This window comes from Oncorhynchus tshawytscha, linkage group LG02 (assembly GCF_018296145.1).
Source record: "Oncorhynchus tshawytscha isolate Ot180627B linkage group LG02, Otsh_v2.0, whole genome shotgun sequence".
Classification (NCBI taxonomy): domain Eukaryota; kingdom Metazoa; phylum Chordata; class Actinopteri; order Salmoniformes; family Salmonidae; genus Oncorhynchus; species Oncorhynchus tshawytscha.
In genome coordinates, this window is record NC_056430.1 from 21,975,073 (window position 1) to 22,002,365 (window position 27,293).

General features: G+C 42.4%; 1 protein-coding gene across 1 annotated transcript; it reads left to right on the forward strand.

Annotated features, from left to right (window-relative positions):
• The first annotated feature begins 6,025 nt into the window (after positions 1–6,025).
• Positions 6,026–25,052, forward strand: LOC112262447 (G-protein coupled receptor 22-like). Its single transcript, XM_024438096.2, has 2 exons — positions 6,026–6,316; positions 22,443–25,052. The coding sequence occupies exon 2, from the start codon at positions 22,556–22,558 to the stop codon at positions 24,056–24,058; it is 1,503 nt and encodes a 500-aa protein (XP_024293864.1). The 5' UTR covers positions 6,026–6,316; positions 22,443–22,555; the 3' UTR covers positions 24,059–25,052.
• The last annotated feature ends 2,241 nt before the right edge of the window (positions 25,053–27,293 follow it).

Genomic DNA, 27,293 nt, shown 5'->3' on the forward strand with positions numbered 1-27,293 from the left:
TCTTTCTGGATCTATTTGTTGTCCCTCTCTTTCTGGATCTATTTGTTGTCCCTCCCTCTCTGGATCTGTTTGTTGTCCCTCCCTCTCTGGATCTGTTTGTTGTCCCTCTCTTTCTGGATCTGTTCACTGTTCCTCTCTTTCTGGATCTATTTGTTGTCCCTCCCTCTCTGGATCTGTTTGTTGTCCCTCCCTCTCTGGATCTGTTTGTTGTCCCTCTCTTTCTGGATCTGTTTGTTGTCCCTCCCTCACTGGATCTGTTCGCTGTTCCTCTCTCTCTGGTTCTTTTTGATCTCTGCCTTGCACAGAAGCCACTCTTTCTGCATGACTCTTTAAGAGTGCTGTCATATGCTGTACACATTTAACTGAAAGCTTAAACATCTACTCACTTTTTTATCACTTAACACCTGTCTCAACGTCAACAGTGAAGAGGCGACTCCAGGATGCTGGCCTTCTAGGCAGAGTTGCAAAGAAAAAGCCATATCTCAGACTGGCCAATAAAAAGATTAAGATGGGCAAAAGAACACAGACATTGGACAGAGGAACTCTGCCTAGAAGGCCAGCATCCCGGAGTCGTCTCTTCGCTGTTGATGTTGAGACGGGTGTTTTGCAGGTACTATTTAATGATGCTGCCAGTTGAGGATTTTTAAGGCTTCTCTTTCTCAAACTAGACACTCTAATGTACTTGTCCTCTTGCTCAGTTGTACACCGGGGCCTCCCACTCATCTTTCTATTCTGGTTAGAGACAGTTTGCGCTGTCTGTGAAGGGAGTAGTACACAGCGTTGTACGAGATCTTCAGTTTCTTGGCAATTTCTAGCATGGAATAGCCTTCATTTCTCAGAACAGGAATAGACTGACGAGTTTCAGAAGGAAGCAATTTGTTTCTGGCCATTTTGAGCCTGTAATCGAACCCATAAATGCTGATGCTCCAGATACTCAACTAGTCTCAACTAGTCTAAAGAAGGCCAGTTTTATTGCTTCTTTAATCAGAAAAAAACAGTTTTCAGCTGTGCTAACATAATTGCAAAAGGGTTTTCTAATGATCAATTAGCCTTTTAAAATGATGAACTTGGATTAGCTAACACAACGTGACATTGGAACACAGAAGTGATGGTTGCTGATAATGGGCCTCTGTACGCCTCTGTAGATATTCCATTAAAAATCAGCCATTTCCAGCTACAATAGTCATTTACAACATTAACAACGTCTACACTGTATTTCTGACCAATTTGATGTTGTTTTAACCTGTTGAGCATGTTGAGTCCCAATTGGGAACCAGCCCTCCCACCGTCAGCAGGAATGTGGCGCATGGAACGCAAAAAATATTCTTAAAAATATTTAACCTCCACACATTAACAAGTCCAATAGCTCAAATGAAAGATAAACAACTTGTTTATCTAGCCAGCAAGTCAGATTTCTAAAATGTTTTACGGCGAAAACATAGCACATATTTATGTCAAACCACCACCGAAGACACACCGAAGACCAAGCTAATTTCCATAGCCAAATTCCACAAAATATGCAATCACCAAACGCAGGATTAAAAGAAAAATAATTGCACTAACCTTTTGAAATCTTCATCAGATGACAGTAATATAACATGTTACACAGTAAAAAAAAAAATTCAATAATATGCTATATATATCCATAAATCTGTTTACAATGACGGCATGTTCAAAAAAATGCTACTCAAATGTCCGGAGAAATGACGATAGCTCCGCCATATGCCGTCAGCTAACATGGAATACACAACATAAACTTAGACTAAATATGCATGTTCTACATATGTATAGAAAGATACACTTCTTCTAAATGCAATCGCTGTGTTACTTTTATTTTTAACGTTACAGATTTCGTTCACTAGGCTATAATATGAGTCGGCGCTCAGGAATTAACATTTTGGCTCCTCTACTTCGGAGTCCACAGAAACCCATAATAAACACATAAATCTTCCCTTACCTTTGCTGTTCTTCCATCAGTAGACCTGTAAGGGTTTATACTTACCAAAAACAGCTTTAGTTTGGAAGTCTGTGTCTTTCGGTGATCAAACACGACACATTTCGGTTGAAATGCAGCCAAAAGTCAAGTGGGTGCGCACCAAAACGTCGAAATTACATATTATATGTCGACTAAACTTGTAAAACTATGTTCAGAACACAGCATTAGCATGTTATCTAGCTTCACAGCAATTCTCAGGACGAAGAGAAACACACAAGTCGTTTAATCAATCTTGGAACAAAGACAGAGCGCGCGTGAGAGTAGCCTGTTTTCTCGCGTGACCGCAAGGTTTCGGCCCGCCAAAACCCTCATGAGCGTGCGATTCTCACAATGAGAAGCCCCATTGAAAGCTGACACCGCGCTGAAGAGATAGAGACTGTTCCCAGGACTGTAGGTGCTTGGGAAGGGTGGGGGCGATGACGTCAAAGTTGGGCCAACTTTTATGATGACAAGAGAGACTTTGGGAGAATGAGTGCCCTGAGAGTTCTGCTTTACCTAGAGACATAATTTAAACGGTTTTAGAAGCTTTAGAGTGTTTTCTATTGAATAATAATTTTTATTTGCATATATTAGCAATTTTTGACAGATTTTTTTCTGTTTACCATGGGCACCCAATCTCCCCAAAGGGGGCAGCAATCAGCCCTATCCTTAATTAATGGACAAAATAAAAATATAAAAACAAGGACATTTCTAAGTAACCCCAAACTTACTCAGTTTCTTGGCAATTTCTTGCATGCCTTCATTTCTCAGAACAAGAATATACTGATGAGTTTCAGAAGAAAGGTATTTGTTTTTGGCCATTTGAGCCTGTAATCGAACCCACAAATACTGATGCTCCAGATACTCAATTAGTCTAAAGAAGGCCAGTTGTATTGCTTCTTTAATTAGAAAAACAGTTTTCAGCTGTGCTAACATAATTGCAAAAGTGTTTTCTAAATATCAATTAGCCTTTTAATGATACACTTGGAGTAGCTAATACAACGTGCCATTGGAACACAAGAGTGATGTTTGCTGATAATGGGCCCCTGTACACCTATGTAGATATTCCATTTAAAAAATCAGCCGTTTCCAGCTACAATAGTCATTTACAACATTAGCAATGTCTACACTGCATTTCTGATCAATTTGATGTTAATGGTAAAAATTAAATAAAAATCTTTAAAAATCAACAACATTTCTAAGTGACCCCAAACTTTTGAACGGTAGAGTAAGTATTCACACCCCTGAGTCAATACTTTGTAGAAGCACATTTGGTGGCGATTAAAGCTTTTAGTTATCTTGGGTATGTCTATCAGCTTTGCACATCTGTATTTTAGGATTTTCTCCCATTCTTCCTTGCAGATTCTCAAGCTCTGTTAAGTTAGATGGGGAGCAGCTGTGAACAGCAATCTTCAGGTCTTTCCACAGATTTTAATGGGATTCAAGTCTGGGCTTTGGCTGGGCTACTCAAGGACTTTCATATTCTTGTTCCCATAGAATGATGCTGCCAACACCATGCTTCCCAGTAGGGATGGTGTTAGACGGGTTATGAGCTGTGCCTGGTTTCTCTAGACATAGCGCTTTGCATTCAGGCAAAAGAGTTCAATTTTTGTCTCGTCAGACCACAGAATATTTTGCCTAATGCTCTGCGTCTTTCACGTGCCTTTTTGCAAAGTCCAGAGTGCTATAGAGAATGTTCTCCCATCTTAGCCAAGGGAGCTCTGTAGTTCTGTCTGTGGTCATTGGGTTCTTGGTCACCTCTCTGACCAAGGTCACTCTTGCCCGGTTGCTCAGTTTAGTTGAACGGCCAGCAGAGTCTGGGTAGTTCCATATTTTTTTACATTTCTGAATGATGGAAACCACTGTACTCTTGTAAACTTTCAACACTCTAGAAATGGTTTTATATCCCTCCCCAGATATATGCCTCATTACAATTCTATCTCGGAGCTCTACGGACAAACAGTTCCTTGGACTTCATGGTATAGTTTCTGCTCTGACGTGCACTGTCAACTGTGGGACCTTATATACACTGCTCAAAAAAATAAAGAGAACACTTAAACAACACAATGTAACTCCAAGTCAATCACACTTCTGTGAAATCAAACTGTCCACTTAGGAAGCAACACTGATTGACAATAAATTTCACATGCTGTTGTGAAAATGGAATAGACAACAGGTGGAAATTATAGGCAATTAGCAAGACACCCCCAATAAAGGAGTGGTTCTGCAGGTGGTGACCACAGACCACTTCTCAGTTCCTATGCTTCCTGGCTGATGTTTTGGTCACTTTTGAATGCTGGCGGTGCTTTCACTCTAGTGGTAGCATGAGACGGAGTCTACAACCCACACAAGTGGCTCAGGTAGTGCAGCTCATCCAGGATGGCACATCAATGCGAGCTGTGGCAGGAAGGTTTGCTGTGTCTGTCAGCGTAGTGTCCAGAGCATGGAGGCGCTACCAGGAGACAGGCCAGTACATCAGGAGATGTGGAGGAGGCCGTAGGAGGGCAACAACCCAGCAGCAGGACCGCTATCTCCGCCTTTGTGCAAGGAGGAGCAGGAGGAGCACTGCCAGAGCCCTGCAAAATGACCTCCAGCAGGCCACAAATGTGCATGTGTCTGCTCAAACGGTCAGAAACAGACTCCATGAGGGTGGTATGAGGGCCCAACGTCCATAGGTGGGGGTTGTGCTTACAGCCCAACACCGTGCAGGACATTTGGCATTTGCCAGAGAACACCAAGATTGGCAAATTCGCCACTGGCGCCCTGTGCTCTTCACAGATGAAAGCAGGTTCACACCCGGCACATGTGACAGACGTGACAGTCTGGAGACGCTGTGGAGAATGTTCTGCTGCCTGCAACATCCTCCAGCATGACCAGTTTGGCGGTGGGTCAGTCATGGTGTGGGGTGGCATTTCTTTGGGGGGCCGCACAGCCCTTCATGTGCTCGCCAGAGGTAGCCTGACTGCCATTAGGTACCGAGATGAGATCCTCAGACCCCTTGTGAGAACACACGCTGGTGTGGTTGGCCCTGGGTTCCTCCTAATGCAAAACAATGCTAGACCTCATGTGGCTGGAGTGTGTCAGCAGTTCTTGCAAGAGGAAGGTCTGGGAGGAGATCCCTCAGGAGACCATCCGCCACCTCATCAGGAGCATGCCCAGGCGTTGTAGGGAGGTCATACAGGCACGTGGAGGCCGCACACACTACTGAGCCTCATTTTGACTCGTTTTAAGGACATTACATCAAAGTTGGATCAGCCTGCAGTGTCGTTTTCCACTTTAATTTTGAGTGTGACTCCAAATCCAGACCTCCATGGGTTGATACATTTGATTTCCATTGATAATTTGTGTGATTTTGTTGTCAGCACATTCAACTATGTAAAGAAAAAAGTATTTAATAAGAATATTTCATTCAGATCTAGGATGTGTTATTTTAGTGTTCCCTTTATTTTTTTGAGCAATGTAGATATATAAATCATGTCCAAACAATTGAATTGACCACAGGTGGACTCTAATCAAGTTGTAGTGACGGCTCAAGGATGATCAAAGGAAATTGGATGCACCTGAGCTCAATTTGGCGTGTCATAGTAAAGGGGTGTGATTACTTATGTAAATTACATTTCTGTATTTCATTTTCAATAAATGTGCAACAATATCAAAAACTATGTTTTCGCTTTGTCATTATGGGGTATTGTGTGTGGGTGGGTGGGGGGAGTATTTCATCAATTTTGAAATCAGACTGTAACACAACAAAATGTGGAAGAAGTGAAGGGGTATGAATGTTTTTGAAGGCACTGTCCTTTTAGTTTAATCTAAAATAAACCAGACACTATACCCTTATTTTATTTCAACTTGACTGCATTCGTTACAGGGTGTGTATTTTGTTGTTCCTCTTGGTTACTCAATGAAATCCTGCCTTTACAGGATTTACCATATGCTTTTCTACACGCTAGAGTTGACCTTCCTTGTAAAATGAAGCACCTCCCTCCTGTCACTCAGGGCGCGAAATAAAGTAATTACTGAATCCTACGCCGCACTGTGCAGTATGTGCAAGCCCGTTATCGGATGGAGGGAAAGCAGCTCTACGTCTGATGTGACTAGTGGTAGCGTACTCTCTCTGCTGAGCAGCATGTGGTCTCCGAAGACACTCACAACATGTTGACGGGATTCTTCACGGTGCATAATACTGTTGCAGGACAATCATCTCCAACACAGAGGCAACAGCGCAGCTTTTACATGAGAGTGACAGGGATGTAGACGACAACAGCATTAATATAATCACATTACATAGGAATTAAACATGATATGAAATACAACAAATAGAAGACAGAGAGCTACAAACAGGTAAGTCCTGTTCCACAATTTACCTGAGCAACTTCAAATAACATCTTAAATTTAAACACACTGCATGAATTAATAAATGTTCAAATGAATGTGTCCCTCTATAGTATGTGTCTACATTGTTTGGCTACTTCCTTGTAGTCCAATAACACCTTGTACCTTATCTTCCATATAATATTGTAATAACATCAATAGTAATACATTGTTGAACATGTAAACAAAAAAGCCTTCATCTTTGTGTGTATTATTATGTCATAGCTCTATTTTCCTTGTGGTAGAGTCCTAGTGTGTTATTTTATCTACCAAATAGGTCAGTGTTTCTTTTGCATCAAATTACTTTTGAGTATTGATTTGTTATTTCTAGATAATAATGTAAACTGTAGTAAGAGAAATGGGACTAATTTTGCTTTCTTGGGTTTTTGGTGGTAAGTCTGTAAGTAGGCTAAGTAGTATTGATTGACTTGAGTATGAGTATGAGCTATTTTCAACCCACCAGGCTTTATTGTGGGAACATACACAGGCGCAGAGGCTATGTGTTTCTCCCACACTCCTCTGGGAATACCTCCACTGCAGTCTTCAGAGGTCTGACTAGGAAACCATCTCTCTCTCTGCATTCAATAGGCCAATATCCAGGAGTGAATGTGTGATGTGCAGATACATCAATGATACTGGGAGAGAAGATAGAAAGAGAGGTGGAAGTGAACCTATTGACAGGGAATGGAAAGTGCAGCCAGGTCATTCAAGATTGACTTTGAAATTGAATGTCTAGCCATGTCCTGAGGATGTTGGGAAATGCCTTCAAAACCGGTACTCATTGGGGTTAAGGTTTGGGGCTAAGTTTAGGCACACATTCCAAATGGTTAAGATAAGGGTTAAGGTCTGGGATAGGGTTAAAAACAAAGATAAGAAACTAATGTCCACAACTGGGATTGATCCAGAGTCAGAAGGTTGCGTGTGTGATCCCAGTTGTGGACACTGGATTTTTATTTCTCAGAATGAGAGCCTAACTTCAAAATTTGACATTTGGAGAATGTGAATGTCTAATTCTGCAGTGAGACTGTGAGAGTTAGTTGGGAAAGTGATACTAAAAGCAGATGGCTCCAGCTGATGAAATCCAAATTGAGAAAGGGGAAATGGAGAAGGGAATGGGAAGATAAAATGTCTATGGGGGGAGTGGTAGAGAGAGGGAAAGGTGGAAAGAAGGAATTCATGAGAGAGGGGTATGGTCTTAATGAAAGGATTTGGGTGTGAACTCTCCTACCTCCCTGTAGAGTCTTGTGTGTGTTCTTCTGTGAAATACTTTGATAGTGAACAGAGGGCAACCTCTTCACAGACATACAGAGCCACATTCATAATGGCGGGAATGTTGGCAGCAGAGACATCACTCTGCTCTCTGTCTCCCTGCAGCCAGAAGATTAATTGGATTAATTGTCCTCTAATTGCCTTCTGCTGTAGATAAGTAACCTCATCATTTTAGCCAAGTGGATTTATGTCCAGCATTCCTCATCCTCTGCCCCTCCCCTACACACACACACACACACACACACACACATACGGTATTGTACAGCTAACCTTCTGGGGACACAATTCAGTCCAATTCAAAATCTTATTTTCCCTAGCCCGTACTCTTACCTTAACCTTAACCCTAAACCTAACTTTAGCACTAACCCTAAACCTAACCCTAGCTCCTAACACTAAAACTAACCCTAGCTCCTAACCCTAACCCTTAATGTAATTTTAACCCCAACACTAATAGCATTTGACCTAGTGGGGACTAACAAAATGTCCCAAGTTGGTCAAATTTGGTTTTGTTTACTATTATTGTGGGTATTTCTGGTCATCCACACACACACAAAGTCACATGCACACATGTACAGTTGAAGTCGGAAGTTTACATTCACTTAGCTTGGAGTCATTAAAACATTTCTCAAACACTCCACAAATTTCTCGTTAACAAACTATAGTTTTGGCAAGTCGGTTAGGACATCTACTTTGTGCATGACACAAGTCATTCTTCCAACAATTGTTTACAGACAGATTATTTCACTTTTAACTCACTGTATAACAATTCCAGTGGTTCAGAAGTTTACATAAACTAAGTTGACTGTGTCTTTAAACAGCTTGGAAAATTCCAGAAAATTACGTCATGCTTTAGAAGCTTCTTGATGGTCAAATTGACCTTATTTGAGTCAATTGGAGGTGTACCTGTGGATGTATTTCAAGGCCTACCTTCAAACTCAGTGCCTCTTTGCTTGACATCATGGGAAAATCAAAAGAAATCAAGTCCTCAGGGAAGAATTGTAGGCCTCCACAAGTCTGGTTCATCCTTGGGAGCAATTTCCAAACACCTGAAGGTACCACGTTCATCTGTACAAACAATAGTACGCAAGTATAAACACCATGGGACCACGCAGCCGTCATACCGCTCAGGAAGGAGACGCGTTCTGTATCCTAGAGATTAACGTACTTTGGTGCGAAAAGTGCAAATCAATCCCAATACAACAGCAAAGGACCTTGTGAAGATGCTGGGGGGGACGGGTACAAAAGTATCTATATCCACAGTAAAATGAGTCCTATATCGACATAACCTGAAAGGCCATTCAGCAAGGAAGAAGCCACTGCTCCAAAACTGCCATAAAAAAAACAGACTACGGTTTGCAACTGTACATGGGGACAAAGATCATGCTTTTTGGAGAAATGTCCTCTAGTCAGATGAAACAAAAATAGAACTGTTTGGCCATAATGACCATCGTTATGTTTGGAGGAAAAAGGGGGAGGCCATCCCAACTGTGAAGCATGAGGGTGGCAGCATCATGTTGTGGGGGTGCTTTGCTGCAGGGGGGACTGGTGCACTTCACAAAATAGATGGCATCATGAGGTAGAGAAATTATGTGGATATATTGAAGCAACATCTCAAGATGTTCAGTCAGGAAGTTAAAGCTTGGTCGCAAATTGTCTTCCAAATGGACAATGACCCCAAGTATACATCCACAATTGTGGCAAAATGGCTTAAGGACAACAAAGTCAAGGTATTGGAGTGGCCATCACAAAGCCTTGACCTCAATCCCATAGAAAATGTTTGAACAGAACTGAAAAAGCATGCGCGAGCAAGGAGGCCTACAAACCTGTCTCAGTTACACCAGCTCTGTCAGGAGGAATGGACGGAAATTCACCCAACTTATATTGGGAAGCTTGTGGAAGGCTACCTGAAACATTTGACCCAAGTTTAACAATTTAAAGGCAATGCTACCAAATACTAATTGACTGTATGTAAACTTCAGACCCACTGGGAATGTGATGAAAGAAATAAAAGCTGAAATAAATCATTCTCTCTACTATTATTCTGACATTTCACATTCTTAAAATGAAGTGGTGATCTGAACTGACTTAAGACAGGGATCTTAACTAGGATTAAATGTCAGGAATTGTGAAAAACTGAGTTTAAATATATTTGGCTCAGGTGTATGTAAACTTCCGACTTCAACTGTACATGTACTAATGCACACATGCGTATACACACACGCACACACCCACAAACAAACACACACACTATCAAAAGGCTCTTCTTCCTCTGCATCTCCTCTTGCTCTCGTTCTCAATCTCTCTCTCTCTCTCTCTCTCTCTCTCTCTCTCTCTCTCTCTCTCTGTCTCTCTGTCTAACCTGCTCAAGTTTTCACAATCGTTCTATTTCAGGTCCATATTTCTGTAAAAGCCCAACCATAAATCATTCAGGTGATAGGGCAACACAATGAACACGTGTCTCTGCCTCTCAAGGTCCAACCTTCCATCTGACCAACATGCTGTTTGGACAGTTTTCCCACAAAATTAAAAAGCTTCACAATGTTTACCTAAACTAGAGGAATCTTATAAAGATAAAGCACATTTAAAAAATGTATTATGTAAATTACATTTTACTCCCTAAATGGGCCTTACATAAGGCCTCTATATACAACGACTTTTAATAGACTGTTTGACCTAGCTATATTAAATGTTACTTTTACAGAAGGCCTGATCTTCTACATCTCTGTCACACCACCAGTACACCATCATTGTCTTTTCCTGCTTTCATCCGCTTGCCTCTCCTTGTGCTCCTTGTATTTTCTACCAATTCATGCAACCTCACTTTCAACCAGAATAGTTGTGGTTCTAACTGCTCCTTAGCGCCATTTTGAAATTAACAAAAATGTTTATGGCCTGGAAAGAAATGGTAATTGGATTTCTGCAATAAAAGAAAGGATTGGTCCGTAACACAGAATGAGTGGCTGTTAAAATTCCAAACAGATGGTCAATAAGAAAATCACAGTTGAACAGGCCTGTAGCCCTCGATTGGCTATGTTTTGTATGCTATTGGTGAAGGTCAGAGCACTGGAATAGACAGATAATTCACATTTCAAGTCTTGGAGTTAATGAGTTGAAAATATGGCTCTCTAAGTGTGTTACGGAGTTGGTCACATGACTAATTAGGAGACCGTTGTCAGTACCTCACGATATTCCATATTCAGCCATTTCCTTCTGTTTACAGGAAGGAAATATTTTATACCAAAAGGAAGCACTCGTAGTGACCAAGAAAGCTGAAACAAGTGCAAGGGACTATACATGTATGTGTACAAAACATTAGGAACACCTGCTCTTTCCCATGACATAGACTGACCAGGTGGATTCAGGTGAAAGCTATGATCCCTTACTGATGTCACTTATTAAATCCACTTCAGTCAGTGTAGATGAAGGGGAGGAGATAGGTTAAAGAAGGATTTTCAAGCCTTGAGGCAATTGAGACATGGATTGTGTATGTGTGTCATTCAGAGGGTAAATGGGCAAGACAAAAGATTTAAGTGCCACCGGTTTCAGTACGTCAAGAACTGCAACACTGCTGGGTTTTTGACGCTCAACAGTTTCCCGTGTGTATCAAGAATGGTCCACCACCCAAAGGACATCAAGTTAACTTGACACAACTGTGGGAAGCATTGGAGTCAATATGGGCCAGCTACCCTGTGGAACGCCTCCGACACCTTGTAGAGTCCATGCTCCAACGAATTGAGGCTGTTCTGAAGGCAAAAGGGGGTGCAGCTCATATTAGGAAGGTGTTCCTAATGTTTTGTACACTCAGTGTATGCCACTATATATAACACACTATATACATTAATTGTCCATGTATTAATTTAGGAAAAAGTGTGTGTGTGTGTGTGTGTGTGTGTGTGTGTGTGTGTGTGTGTGTGTGTGTGTGTGTGTGTGTGTGTGTGTGTGTGTGTGTGTGTGTGTGTGTGTGTGTGTGTGTGTGTGTGTGTTGGAATCCGCAGTTGAAACTGGGGCAGCAGCATGACCAGTTGGACTGGGGACAACAAGGAGTCATCAGGCCGAGAGAGAGAATTAGGGAACTTAAATTCACACAGGACACCGGATAAGACAGGAGAAATACTCCAGATATAACAGACTGACCCTAGCCCTCCGGCACACAAACTATAGCAGCATAAATACTGAAGGCTGAGACAGGAGGGGTCGGGAGACAATGTGGCCCTGTCCGACGATACCCCCGGACAGGGCCAAACAGGTAGGATATAACCCCACCCACCTTGCCAAAGCACAGCCCCCACACCACCCAACCACCAACCTACTACCCTGAGACAAGGCCAGGTATAGCCCACGAAGATCTCCCCCACGGCACAAACCCGAGGGGGGAGCCAGCCCAGACAGGAAGATTACGTCAGTGACTCAACCCACTCAAGTGACGCAACCCTCCTAGGGACGGCAAGGAAGAGCACCAGTAAGCCAGTGAGTCAGCCCCTGTAATAGGGTTAGAGGCAGAGAATCCCAGTGGAGAGAGGGGAACCGGCCAGGCAGAGACAACAAGGGCAGTTCATCGCTCCAGTGTCTTTCCATTCACCTTTGCACCCCTGGGCCAGACTACACTCAAACATAGGACCTACTAAAGAGATGAGTCTTCAATAAAGACTTAAAGGTCAAGACCAAGTGTCCAAGTGTGCTCACATGGATAGGCAGACCATTCCATAAAAATTGAGCTCTATATGAGAAAGCACCTGCCTCCAGCTGTTTGCTTAGAAATTCTACGGGACAGTAAGGAGGCCTGCATCTTGTGACCGTAGCATACGTGTAGGTATGTATGGCAGGACCAAATCGGAAAGATGGGTAGGAGCAAGCCCATGTAATGCTTTGTAGGTTAGCAGTAAAACCTTGAAATCTGCCCTAGCCTTAACAGGAAGCCAGTGTAGAGAGGCTAGCACTGGAGTAATATGATCACATTTTTTGGTTCTAGTCAAGATTCTAGCAGCCGTGTTTAGCACTAAACTGAAGTGTTTTTAGTGCTTGTATCTGGGAAGCTGGAAAGTAGAGCATTGCAGTAGCCTAATCTAGAAGTGACAAAAACATTTTTGGACAGAAGTTTCTGATGTTTGCAATGTTATGAAGATGGAAAAAAACTGTCCTTGAAATATTCTTGATATGTTTGTCAAAAGAGAGATCAGGGTCCAGAGTAACACCAAGGTCCTTCACAGTTTTATTTGAGATGACTGCACAACCATCAAGATTAATGGTCAGATCCAACAGAAGATATCTTTGTTTCTTGGGACCTAGAACTAGCATCTCTGTTTTGTCTGAGCTTAGAAAAAAAAAGATGCCTTATGTCTGAAACACAGGCTTCCAGGGAGGGCAATTTTTGGGCTTCACCATGTTTCATCAAAATGTACAGCTATGTATCGTCCGCATAGCAGTGAAAGTTAATACGATGTTTCCGAATGACATCACCAAGAGGAAAAACATATAGTGAAAACAATAGTGGTCCTAAAATGGAACCTTGACGAATGCCGAAATGTACAGTTGATTTGTCAGAAGGCAAACCATCCACAGAGTCAAACTGATATCTTTCTGACAGATAAGATCTAAACCAGGCCAGAACTTGTCTGTGTAGACCAATTTGGGTTTCCAATCTCTCCAAAAGAATGTGGTGATCAATGGTAAATAAAGCAGCACTAAGATTTAGGCTCACGAGGACAGATGCAGAGCCTTTGTCTGATGCCATTAAAGGTAATTTACCACCTTCACGAGTGCAGTCTCAGTGCTATGATGGGGTCGAAAACCAGACTGAAGCGTTTCGTATACATCGTTTGTCTTCAGGAAAGCAGTGCGTTGCTGCGCAACAGCTTTTTCTAACATTTTTAAGAGGAATGGGAGATTTGTTAACGGCTGATTTAGTTTAAAAAAATATTTTCTTGCTCAAGGTTTGGCTTTTTCAAGAGAGGCTTTATTACTGCCACTTTTAGTGAGTTTGGTACACATCCGGTGGATAGAGAGCCGTTTATTATGTTCAACATAGGAGGGCCAAGCACAGGAAGCAGCTCTTTCAGTAGTTTAGTTGGAATAGGGTCCAATATGCAACTTGAAGGTTTAGAGGCCATGACTATTTTCATCAATGTGTCAAGAGAGATAGTATTAAAAAACTTGAGTGTCTCCCTTGATCCTAGGTCCTGGCAGTGTTGTGCAGACTCAGGACAATTGAGCTTTGGGGAAATACACAGATTTAAAGAGGAGTCTGTAATTTGCTTTCTAATGATCATGATCTTTTCATCAAAGAAGTTCATGAATTTATCACTGCTGAAGTGAAAGTCATCCTCCCTTGTGGAATTCTGCTTTTTAGTTAGCTTTGCGACAGCATCAAAAATACATTTTGGATTGTTATTTTTCTCCTCAATTAAGTTGGATGATCGAGCAGCACTGAGGGCTCTTCGATACTGCACAGTAGTACCAATCAGTTATGTTGTGACAAGGTAGGGGTGGTATACAGAAGATAGCCCTATTCGGTAACAGACCAAGTCCATATTATGGCAAGAACAGCTCAAATAAGCAAAGAGAAACGACAGTCCATCATTACTTGAAGACAGGAAGGTCAGTCAATAAGGAACATTTCAAGAACCTTGAAAGTTTCTTCAAGTGCAGTCGCAAAAACCATGAAGGGCTATGATGAAACTGGCTCTCATGAGGACCGCCACAGGAAAGAAAGACCCAGAGTTACTTCTGATGGAGAGGAGACATTCATTAGAGTTACCAGCCTCAGATTTCAACCTAAATAAATACTTGTTTATTTCTATTCCACCAATTATAAATGGAGCAGAACCCGCTTTCTTCTCCAAACTGACCCCACTTTTATGAATACCACAGCCCTTATGATTCAAACACAATCTCCCTCTGTCCCTTAAGTCGGGATTTTTCATCCCTGGCAATATTATACACTTTCTTTTTCCCTCCCTCTTCTCTCCCTTAAAGTCTCAGTAGATAAGTAAGTCAGTCTTCATTATAAACTCAGCAGAGTGCAAGGAGTAGTTATTGTATTCAGGCTGCTGACTCAACAGGTGCCTTGTTGGGCATTCATTAGATCCTGCTATACCGGGCTCTTATGAATTCCGTTGTTCTTGGTGGAGCAGAGCTTCCCTGTGGGCCTCCTCCTCTAGCAGCAACAGAGGTCTTAATTAGGAAGTTAGCTCCATAGCTGCTTCACCTGAGTTCACACTATCCAGAGCTTGGGACTGACTCTGAGGGTGCAGACCTGCGGAGCATGCTGATTATTCACTGCTGAGTGATCAGGATGGACAGCTCGTAGCTAGACTGGTGCCAAGTTGAAATCTGGTAGAACCCTTGTTGCGCTCTCTGCAGTGCTTTCATCACTGACTGTCTAGACACTGATCTAACAAGGGGAACTATTAACACTTTTCTGGTCTGCCAGATGGGAGCTCTCTCCCTTGAGATGGGAAAAACACTTTGACACTTATGGTAACCAAGGTCTTCCACATGTAGAAGGTGAGGCTCCCCTGTGTTCAGTGATCAGACATGCGGCTGTAAAGGCCATGTGACCCTGTGGCCCTGTGTCGAGGTCAAACCAAGGTCATATTGGATGGTCTTTAAAAAATCAAAACACCTTCTTGAGTGTCAATGTCTGCTTTTGCTCCTGAACCTATAATTTGCAAGGACAACGCAGGGTGACATAACCTAGTTATATTGTTCAACGTGGTGGTGGGGGTGGGGTCCGTGAAGCACAGCCATGCAGGAGAACAACAAGGTATTGGATACTCAGTACAACAGGATTCCACTCTACATCGTTCCACTATCATCATCACAGAGACTGCAGTTCCTTACATTTTAGGTAGGAATGAAGTTGTCTCCCCCTATCAAGAGAGATAATAAGTGTCCCACCTGTTATCATGCAGCTCTCAACACAGGGTGGATGATCTGTGTGTGTAATGTGAATGATGTCCGTGTAAGGTAGATGATGTGTGGAAAGGAAAGGGAAAGGGGGATGCCTAGTCAGTTGTACAACTGAACGCCTTCAACTGAAATGTGTCTTCCGCATTTAACCCAACAACCTCTGAATCAGAGAGGTGCGGGGGCTGCCTTAATTGACATCCACGTCTTCAGTGCCCTGGGAACAGTGGGTTTTCTGCCTTGCTCAGGGGCAGAATGACAGATTTTTACCTTGTCAGCTCAGGGATTCGGTTATTGGCCCAACGCTCTAACCACTAAACTACCTGGGTGTAAGGTAGATGATGTGTGTGTAAGGTGGATGATGTGTGTGTAAAGTGGATGATGTGCGTGTGTAAAGTGGATGATGTGTGTGTAAGGTAGATGATGTGTGTGTAAAGTGGATGATGTGCGTGTGTAAAGTGGATGATGTGTGTGTGTGTGTGTGTGTGTAAGATGGATGATGTGTGTGTGTAAGGTGGATGAAGTGTGTGTAAGGTAGATGATATGTGTCTAAGGTAGATGATGTGCGTGTGTAAAGTGTACGTAAGGTGCGTGTGTGTAAGGTGGATGAGATGTGTGTAAGGTAGATGATATGGGTGTAAGGCCTTTGAGGAAAACACAAAGTAGAGGGAGCATTAGAGCAGGCAGGAACAGGGATATGCTGATGGGAGAGATTGGAGTGGAAAAAACACAACTCCATCTTCTCTCCCTGGGGCATCTTGTTTACCTGCGCAGCATGATTGCCATTCTTGCCTCCCTTCATCCCTCAATCCTTCTCTTAAAGCATCCAAGTGAGCCAAACAGCACCCCTCTGTCTCAGAATGTGTAGAGGATGTATCTGATGCTGTCTGGAAAACAATAGTATGGCATGTCATACTATTTTTGGACAGACAGGATCATATACATGGGCTACATATATTAAGACAGAGGGGTGCTGTTTGGCTCGCTCAGATGATTTCTCCAGCAAAGAGGAAGAGGCGAAGCGAGAGGGCTCACTCTTACCAAAATCTGTCCAGAATAAGCCCAATGTGTTTTTATGGGCATATCATCCAGACCTAAGCTTGTAGCCTGCCTTCCCACCTTTGGGACAACGACTCCCATTGTTAGGCCAGAGACATGAGCATCTCATTACTATATAGAGATCTCTAGTTTCAGCCACTTGCGAACTGGAAAGAATATTTGGCAATTGCATGGTGCACTGTTCGGATGCTGGCTCCCCCTAAAGTAAATTGATGTTTTGCCCAAATTATATAGTAACTCCTGTCTAAATAAAATCATTCAAAGTACTTCACCAGAGAGCTTGACTTAGCCACAGAGGATCATTAGCTTATTTAAATTGCTGTGGATTGTTTCAACTCACAAGTGTGTAGGCTTACAGTATGCCTATTTGGGAAGCCCTCAAATTGGGCAGCGCGTGTGGCAATAGACCGAGCTGATTGAGTTGAGGCTGTCAGTGAAAAGCATCTAAAATATGTGTGAAGATAATGTGTCTTGAGTATAATTTCAAATGTTGCAACAAGAAGAAGTTGAGGGGTGTGTGGCAAAGATATGGCCTGTCTCTCTCCAGAATACATGCACTCAGCTCTCCAGAATACATGCACTCAGCTCTCCAGAATACATGCACTCAGCTCTCCAGAATACATGCACTCAGCTCTCCAGAATGCACTCAGCTCTCCAGAATACATGCACTCAGCTCTCCAGAATACATGCACTCAGCTCTCCAGAATACATGCACTCAGCTCTCCAGAATACATGCACTCAGCTCTTCAGAATACATGCACTCAGCTCTCCAGAATGCACTTAGCTGTCTCCCGTCAATTCTTTCACATTCGTTGTGTGAATTGTTTGCCCGTTGATTGTATTGATTTTTCATAAATTCCCAATTCCGTATGTCACCAGTAGGCCAAGTAAATGTAAAAACGTTGTTTGCAGAGTTCAGAATCTGCTACACTTGTGAGAAGCAAGTTTTGGTTTATTTGATAACCATAATTGACGAGTTTTGTAATTTTTTTCATTGTCTTTTGTTTGGAGTGCTCCATGTGAGTAATGAGTGTCTGGTTTTTCTCTAGGAACATACAGAGGGTGTGCGTGCCAGAGCAGGCATAGAAGTAGGCCTAGCTGGCATGCTGCATGCATATGTAGGAAAGTGCCCATTTGGGATGTCTGATTTTTGATTGTCTTGACTCACCACGTCCACTGCCAATAAGCTGAGCTTCTCATTCATTTTTTCTTCACCTCACACTGTAAGTCAACAAAGTATTTTTTTTTTTAAGTACATCCTTTGCAAATAATAATAGTTCTTCACAGTATTTGGAAAAAAAATCCAACACACTCCCAGGCCTCGGTGTGAAAGAGAAACATATCATGATCTGATGATCCCATATATCCAGTGAAGATGCCATTAAAAAAAATCTCTGTCCCAAGCTCTCTGGTGCCGGAGTTTTCATCAGGATATTTTCTTCTGTTTTTATTTGTCGGCTTTAGGCCTATGTATTTTACTTAGTTGAAGATGGAAGTTATAGATTACAGCTGAATTTGGCCTATAGGCTATCTCTGAATTCCATACGGTAATGTCTTTAGCCACTAATGGATCACAGTGTAGGCTATCAATGTGTCCATATGGCAGAGGCTGGTGCTCTCATCTTAGTTGAATTTAGTTTTTTAGATTTATATATATATATATTTTTATAATTAACCACATTACACTGATTATGAAAAATTAAAACTTTATTATAGAAATTAAACTGTACCACAAAAATGTGCATATAAAAGTAATCATAACTCATGCAGATAGATTAGAAATGGTAGGATAAATAGTAAGCTCCCCCTGCCCCCCCACAAAAAAAGGTGTCCGCCTATGGAAATCAATGGCCCGTCCAACTGATTCGTTCAGCCGCAGTCCCTGTCTCACTGTATGTATCTCTCTATCATCTCATAGCCTAGTGGTGATTAGCCAGTCTGCCCACGAACCCAGCCAGCTGGAAATCTCTTTAATAAGTGAGCATAGGACTGCAGTGCTCCATACACATCCCTCCCTCCCTAGTCCTACCCATCTAATTCTCACCTCATTTACCCCTCTTTCCCCTCATCCCTTTCTACCTGACCTCTCCTTATCTCTTTTCACTATAGGTTCATTGTTTTCTCTTTTAGAATATACTGGCAAAATGCCTTGGCATTTATCTCATCATGTCTTAATTGATGTTCTCACGCGCCTTCCAGTGCTGGAATAAACTCTACAAGTATTGCCTGTTTCTAGAACCCCAACAAGGAGGCTGTAACTGTAGCCTATCGTGGGTCGCTTAACACTGTCACCAACATGGTGTCACACAGTAGCTCCATAGTACTACAGCATCTGTGTTCCCTGATTAATTTAGACCCTCGCAGCTCAGTTGCTATGGCAATGACAACATGAGAGATTGGGTCCATCGTTCAACCAAATGTGTTATTTCTAGAGTAGTGCAGAGGGGGTTGGGATCTGGCGCAATTTCCTGATTTAGAGCAAAGATTGGGATTTCGATTAATCAATTGATTGCCCTCAGCAGCTGGCCCCTAATCAATGTTTGGGAATTGTGTCATGGACATCACCACTGGTATGCTGTCAATACAGCATGGGGTTATAGTCTGGCATGTAGACACTAATCTGATTACCCACGAGCCCCTCAGTATAGAAAACAAATTATACATTTTATCTCTGAACGCTTCATTCCACTGACACACATGGCTTAGCACAGTACTTTGTTTGGCTGTTTGTGTTTCTGCGGGTGCAATGTACACAGCGTATGTGAGAGACTGTGCAGTGGATCGGTGCGTTGGTTACATCTTTATTGTACAGCAATGTAAAAAGAGCTTGCAATTACTTACTGCAGTTGCATTAGTATATTTAATACTTCCTCTCATCTCTTACACACAAACATGGATTCATCAGTTTCAAGTGGGAATGTCAGGAAATGATTGTACACCATAAATAACAAATGATATCTTATTATAAAATATGTGTTGTTCATGCATGTTTGTCTGTTTTGCTGCGTGTCCTGATGTAACACTGTAAATAGTCTCTTACAGTAGCTCTGTGAATTGTATACCAAAGCCACCTTGACTAATGCTGACATTTAGTCAATCTCTTTGAGGAGATGAAAGAGGCCGTATCTGTCAGAGAGCCCTGACGTAGATTTCTCCTCCAGGGGATTATACAGACGCTTCTAGATGACCTACTGCCGTTTCTCTGAATTTATTATGATGCCCTAAAATGTATTTCAAGAGCTGTCAATTCTGACAAACTGCTCAATAAAGTCTAAGCACTTTACGCAAAACATATATGCAAAAACGATCATTTTAAAAGCCTCTTATATTCAATGAAGGGCCATTTAATATAGACCACATGGAAAATTCAATCAATCAGATTTTTTATATGAATAAAGACTTTGACATGTCACTCTGTGCGCCCTCTGTGACTTCTAGGGAAGATTTTAACCCACGTCACCTCTACATTTCTCCAGGTTTTCACCATCATTGTAAAGCCCTAGTTATTTTGTTGCTTTGACAAAGTAATTTCTGAGTATGATTATTTAGTTCATGTGATTAGTGATTAATTTACGTCTGTCCCTCATTTTAAGGTCAGCCCTGTTATGTGAACTGAACTCGTTTCGAATATGGTGAAACTATTCCTTAATAAATATATATTTTTAAATAAACATTGAACATCTAATAGTAAAATCATAATGTAAAAGCAGGTGAGCTGGTTCTACTATTTTTGGCCCTTTTCTGGTGTTTTGTGGTGGAAAACTGAGCAGGTCAAGCATAACACGTCAAATCTGTTACCCATAGACAACAGGCTAGAATGTGAAGGGGGAAAAATGGTGGACCTTGCATTCAATTAACAATCCCTGTTGCACACAACAAGCTTCCATTATCCCTGTCACAATGGGATTCATGGCTGATTTAAGATGAAATCATCAACCCTGTTACGGAAACCCTGTTACTTTATTTGGCACTTAATAGGCACTTACCAGTATACAGTGGGGCAAAAAAGTATTTAGTCAGCCACCAATTGTGCAAGTTCTCCCACTTAAAAAGATGAGAGAGGCCTGTAATTTTCATCATAGGTACACTTCAACTATGACAGACAAAATTAGAAAAAAAATCCAGAAAATCACATTGTAGGATTTTTAATTTATTTATTTGCAAATTATGGTGGAAAAAAAGTTTTGGGACAATAACAAAAGTTTATCTCAATACTTTGTTATATACCCTTTGTTGGCAATGACAGAGGTCAAATGTTTTCTGTAAGTCTTCACAAGGTTTTCACACACTGTTGCTGGTATTTTGGCCCATTACTCCATGCAGATCTCCTCTAGAGCAGTGATGTTTTGGGGCTGTTGCTGGGCAACATGGACTTTCAATTCCCTCCAAAGATTTTCTATGGGGTTGAGATCTGGAGACTGGCTAGGCCACTCCAGGACCTTGAAATTCTTCTTACGAAGCCACTCCTTTGTTGCCCCGGGCGGTATGTTTGGGATCATTGTCATGCTGAAAGACCCAGCCACGTTTCATCTTCAATGCCCTTGCTGATGGAAGGAGGTTTTCACTCAAAATCTCACGATACATGGCCCCATTCATTCTTTCCTTTACATGGATCAGTCGTCCTGGTCCCTTTGCAGAAAAAACGCCCCAAAGCATGATGTTTCCACCCCCATGCTTCACAGTAGGTATGGTGTTCTGTGGATGCAACTCAGCATTCTTTGTCCTCCAAACACGACAAGTTGAGTTTTTACCAAAAAGTTATATTTTGGTTTCATCTGACAATATGACATTCTCCCAATCTTCTTCTGGATCATCCAAATGCTCTCTAGCAAACTTCAGACGGGCCTGGACATGTACTGGCTAAAGCAGCGGGACACGTCTGGCACTGCAGGATTTGAGTCCCTAGCGGCGTAGTGTGTTACTGATGGTAGGCTTTGTTACTTGGGTCCCAGCTCTCTGCAGGTCATTCACTAGGTCCCCCCGTGTGGTTCTGGGATTTTTGCTCACCGTTCTTGTGATCATTTTGACCCCACGGGGTGAGATCTTGCGTGGAGCCCCAGATCGAGGGAGATTATCAGTGGTCTTGTATGTCTTCCATTTCCTAATAATTGCTCCCACAGTTGATTTCTTCAAACCAAGCTGCTTACCTATTGCAGATTCAGTCTTCCCAGCCTGGTCTACTATTTTGTTTCTGGTGTCCTTTGACAGCTCTTTGGTCTTGGCCATAGTGGAGTTTGGAGTGTGACTGTTTGAGGTTGTGGACAGGTGTCTTTTATACTGATAACAAGTTCAAACAGGTGCCATTAATACAGGTAACGAGTGGAGGACAGAGGAGCCTCTTAAAGAAGTTGTTACAGGTCTGTGAGAGCCAGAAATCTTGCTTGTTTGTAGGTGACCAAATACTTATTTTCCACCATAATTTGCAAATGAATTCATTAAAAATCCTACAATGTGATTTTCTGGATTTTTTTCTCATTTTGTCTGTCATAGTTGAAGTGTACCTATGATGAAAATTACATTTGCCCCACTGTATATATTTTTATATTTAACCTCTTGAGATGGGAAAACATGTTTTTTATGAAGTTGAACATGTGCTCTTTATGACAAAATGTTACAATTAGGTTAAATTACATATCTCAAAAGTCACCAAATTGGCAGAACGATCTAGCAGGTGATCCAAGTTATAGCTTACTGGCCAAAGATCAGAACCTATTTCTAAGTTGTTGAATGTGTCAATTCTGAGAATCCATTAAGAGCAATTGATTGCCTGTGTGTTTGATTACTTATCTTTGCCTTATAGCTTTTACCATTTCAAGACCCCCGTCAGACACACAATTTATCCCCCGTCTCGCTTTCTCTACAGGACCGTTACTGCGCTGTTCTCCATCACCATCATCATGGAGCCAGTTTGCACAATGGGAACACATCATGGCTGTGACGGTTACTACTACCCCTGACGCTTGAGAAGTCACCACCATGGAGACGGACAGCTACACCCCGACCCCAGCCCTGAGCGACTGGGCTGGGACGGTGGTAAGTGTGGGGGCCCTGGAGGAGGTCTCGGGGGAAAGTGTCTCCTCCAGCACAGCCTGGTACGTGCCCTACCCCCTGGGCTTCCAGGTGTCACTGACCGCCTTCCTCATGCTAGAGCTGGTGCTAGGCTTCAGCAGCAACTTGACCGTGCTGGTGCTCTACTGCTCTCAGTCCAACCTGGTCGACTCGGTCAGCAACATGGTCACGGTCAACCTGCATGTGCTGGACGTGATGTTGTGCGTGCTGTGTCTGCCTCTGACCCTGGTGGTGGTGCTTCTGCCCCCAGGGCCCAACCTGGCCCTGCTCTGCTGCTTCCACGAGGCCTGTGTCACCTTCGCCTCCATCGCCACCGCCATCAATGTGCTGGTCATCAGCGTGGACCGCTATGACATCTCTGTCCGACCCGCCAACCGGTTGCTTACCCCGCAGAGGGCGGGGCTACTGCTGGCTGCCGTCTGGGCCACGTCTCTGGCCGTCTTCTTCATCCCCTTTCTGGAGGTGGAGTTTCTCACCGGAGGGGCGGAGAGTAGACAGCACAGCTCCACCTCCTCCCCCGACACCCCCCTGGCACTAGTGTGGCGTAACCGGACGCTGCTTTGTGTAGGTGGACAGGGCTACCACACAGGCCTGGCCATGTACTACCACCTGCTGCTGCAGGTGCCCATCTTCTTTATCACAGTGGCAGTCATGCTGTTCACATACTCACGGATCCTGCGGGCCTTGAACATTCGCATCGGCTCCCATATTAAAAAGAGCCAATGCTTCAGGGCACCCTCCTGCAGGGGGCGACGTAAAATACAGAAGCAGAAGGCAGGGCTGGGAGTGATAGAGGGAGGAGAGCATTGTACAGACACAACCAAGCACCTATCTCACCCTCCACTCATCCCATCCCCCACAGCCACCTCCCCCCGAGCCCTGTCCTCAGCCCCTCTGGTTAGCTCAGAAGGTGCTGCTGCTGCTGCTGCTGCCCCTGTCACCAGTCCCACTGTTCAGGCATCTGTGTCGGCCATCATTGCCTTGCGGCGGGCCGTGAGGCGTCACCGGGACCGGCGGGAGCGCCAGCGGCGCGTCTTCAGGATGTCACTCCTCATCGTCTCCACATTCCTAGGTTGCTGGGCTCCTCTGTCCGTGGCCAATGTGTTGATCCTGGGCCTGGGCCCCAGTGACACCCTGGTCAGCCTGCGCCTCTGGTTCCTGGCCCTGGCCTATGGCACCACCATCTCCCACCCACTGCTCTATGCCTTCACCAGGCAGAAGCTGCGGCTTGCCCTCAGAGCCAAGGTGAAGAAGAGGGTGGTGTCACTACTGCAGGTGGACCCCTCGCCAGGAGAGACCGTCACACACAACTCCTGGGTGGAGCCAAGGAAGGGACGACAGTTACAGCTGGAGGGCAGCGAAACCATTGACCGTTGCCTGGTAGAGCCCCTGAAGAATAGCACACACTAGCTGCACCCCCCTCCCCCAGGTGCAGGACTGGGTTTAGGGAACCCTGCTATATACCACTGAGTGCAAACACTAAGATACTTATGTAACTTCTTTACAGTAGCCTATATGAGTGTCTGTTTGGCCAGCAGAGGATCAGAATTCCACCCACTCAAGCATTGGAAAGCAGCTTCTAAGACAACACAAAAACATTGGCACCCATATAGATACACAAATACATATTATTTTGGATCTGCTAAATACAGATGTAGGACCTTAATTGAAGCCAGTTCACTACAAAAGGAAAAGAATCCTGCATCAACAGGAAATGTGAATTATTATGTGGATTGTAATTAATGGACATTTTTTTAAATGTCCATTAGTTTGTTAAAAATTGTTTAGGGTAAATCAAGTCTGACATTTTAAAGTGGAAATGATAAAATATAGATGCCTTTTTAAAACTTGAATGCACAGAAAGATTGCATTTCCTGCTGAGCAGGAAAATGGTCAGCAACAAAAGAGTGATCAAATGAAGATCCTACATCTGTATTACACATGCCTTAACTATTTTAAGAATGGGTTTAAAGGTGTCATTGATTCTGAACAAGAAGATGTATATATCCTACTGATATAATATAAGATGGAACTATGTACATAGTGTACACTATTATCTATTCATATACAGTGACTTCAGAAAGTTTTCAGACCCCTTGACTTATTCAATATTTTGTTGAGTTACAGATGGAATTCAAATTGGGTTGAATAGAGTTTTGGACTCACCCATCTACACACAATACCCCATAATGACAAAGTGAAAACATGTTTTTAGAAATGTTAACACATTTATTTAACACACACCCCTGAGTCTATACATGCTAGAATCACCTTTAGCCGCGATTACAGATGTCATTCTTTCTGGGTAAATCTCTAATAGTAAATGTCACCATAATTTGCAAATAAATTCATTAAAAGTCCTACAATGTGATTTTCTGGATTTTTTTTACTCATTTTGTCTGTCATAGTTGAAGTGTACCTATGATGAAAATTACAGGCCTCTCTCATCTTTTTAAGTGGGAGAACTTGCACAATTGGTGGCTGACTAAATACTTTTTTGCCCCACTGTATGTGACTTATGCACATTTTTACTCCTTAACTTATTTGTTGTTTACTCCATGTGTAACTCTGTGTTGTCTGTTCACACTGCTATGCTTTATCTTGGCCAGGTCGCTGTTGCAAATGAGAACTTGTTCTCAACTAGCCTACCTGGTTAAATAAAGGTGAAATGAAAAATGTTTTTTTATTATTTTTTATTAGGCTTTCCATAACAAAGGGGTTGAATATTTATTGACTCAAGATCTTTCACCTTTTCATTTTTTATGAATTTGTAAAAAATTATAAATCATAATTCCACTTTGACATTATGGGATATTGTGGGTATAACATTGACACAAAATCTCAATTTAATTAATTTTAAATTCAGACTGTAACACAACAAAATGTGGAAGAAGACAAGGGGGTATGAATACTTTCTGAAGGCACTGTAAATAGAGAGAGGAGGGGAGATACAGAGAGGTTAAAGATCTCCCTATGTAATAGACTGTTGCATTGGATAGTTTGTAGTAAACAGATGACTGGCAATGTTTTAATGTTGACAGATAAACTTCCACAAAGCTCATAAATGTGTCCACAAATCAATAAATGCCGATCTACAACTCCTCCACTCCCTCCCTTCCTTCCTCCTCCTCTCTCTCTCTCTCTCTCTCTCTCTCTCTCTCTCTCTCATGCTGTTTAATCAGCTTCTTGATATGCCACACCTGTCAAGTGGATGGATTATCTTGGCAAAGGAGAAATGCTCAACTAACAGGGATGTAAACAGATTTGTGACCAATAAGCTTTTTGTGCATATGGAACATTTCTGGGATTTTTTATTTCAGCTTATGAAACATGGGACCAACTCTTTACAAGTTGTGTTTATCTTTTTGTTCAATATAGGTTGACAGCGATTCTGATGCTTATAAATGTCTGTCTGCATCGAGAGAGAGAGAGAGAGAGAAAAAGAGAGAGAAAAAGAGAGAGAAAAAGAGAGAGAGAGAGAGAGAGAGAGAGAGAGAGAGAGAGAGAGAGAGAGAGAGAGAAAGAGAGAGAGAGAGAAAAAGAGAGAGAGAGAGATAAAGAGAGAGAGAGAGAGAGAGAGAGAGAGATGTAATGTACAGTGTTGTGTTAGATAGTTTGTAGTAAATAGATGACAAACAATGTTTAATTGTTGACAGATAAACTCCCACAAAGCTCATAAATATGTCCACAAATCACTATTTGGCACTGAATTTGTAATCATGTATTGATATTTATCTGTTGTGATGTATTGTATATAAAATAGACATTGTAACTTATTCAATGTGATTTCCACCTTGTCGGTTGGTCCCCACATCATTTGGTCATATTACAAAGAGTGATGTTGTTATAGTAGAGGACATCTGTCATGGCCATCTTGTCAACCCTTGTGTCAAACCAATTAAACACCTTTGTACCTGCAAAAGTCCCCAGAGCCGGGCGCAAATGAACAGGACCGTGTTTTTGTAATAATTTGCCTGTAGGAATAATTTGCCCGTAGGAAACACAGGTAGGTTTGTGTACTACTGGTATATTTAGGGTTAGTAAGCAAGCATTCTATGGTAAAGTCTACACCAGTTGTATTTGGTGCATGTGACAAATAAATATGCCGGTAGTAGATTTGATTTTAGCCTACATAGTTTTTCAAAATGTATTCGTTATTTGCGCATATGGGTAAAAAAATAAGATGAGAAAATAAAGGACTGAAAAAAGAAGTTAAACATGTGTATGCCACAGGAGGTTGGTGGCGTTTTAATGGGGAGGACAGGCTCGTGGTAATGGCTGGAGTGGGATTAGTGGAATGGTATCAAATACATCAAACACATGGCCATTCCATTTTCTCCATTCCAGTCATTATTATGAGTCGTCGTCCCCTCAGCAGCCTCCACTGGTGTAGGCGAGGTAAAAACTAAACAGAACACTATTGGCTAATTGTTTGATTTCAGCACCGTACTGTTCTGTGGTGCACACACAGACCTTCAACTCCCAGTGGGACTGTATCTTATAGACTTATCATCATAAAACCTGAGACAAATGTGATGGATTTATGCTACTGAATGTTCATACCTGCTTTATATACGCACATGCATCACATGTATTCATTGTATAAATTCCCATTGTGTTGTTTTCTTGTATCTAAATGTATAGA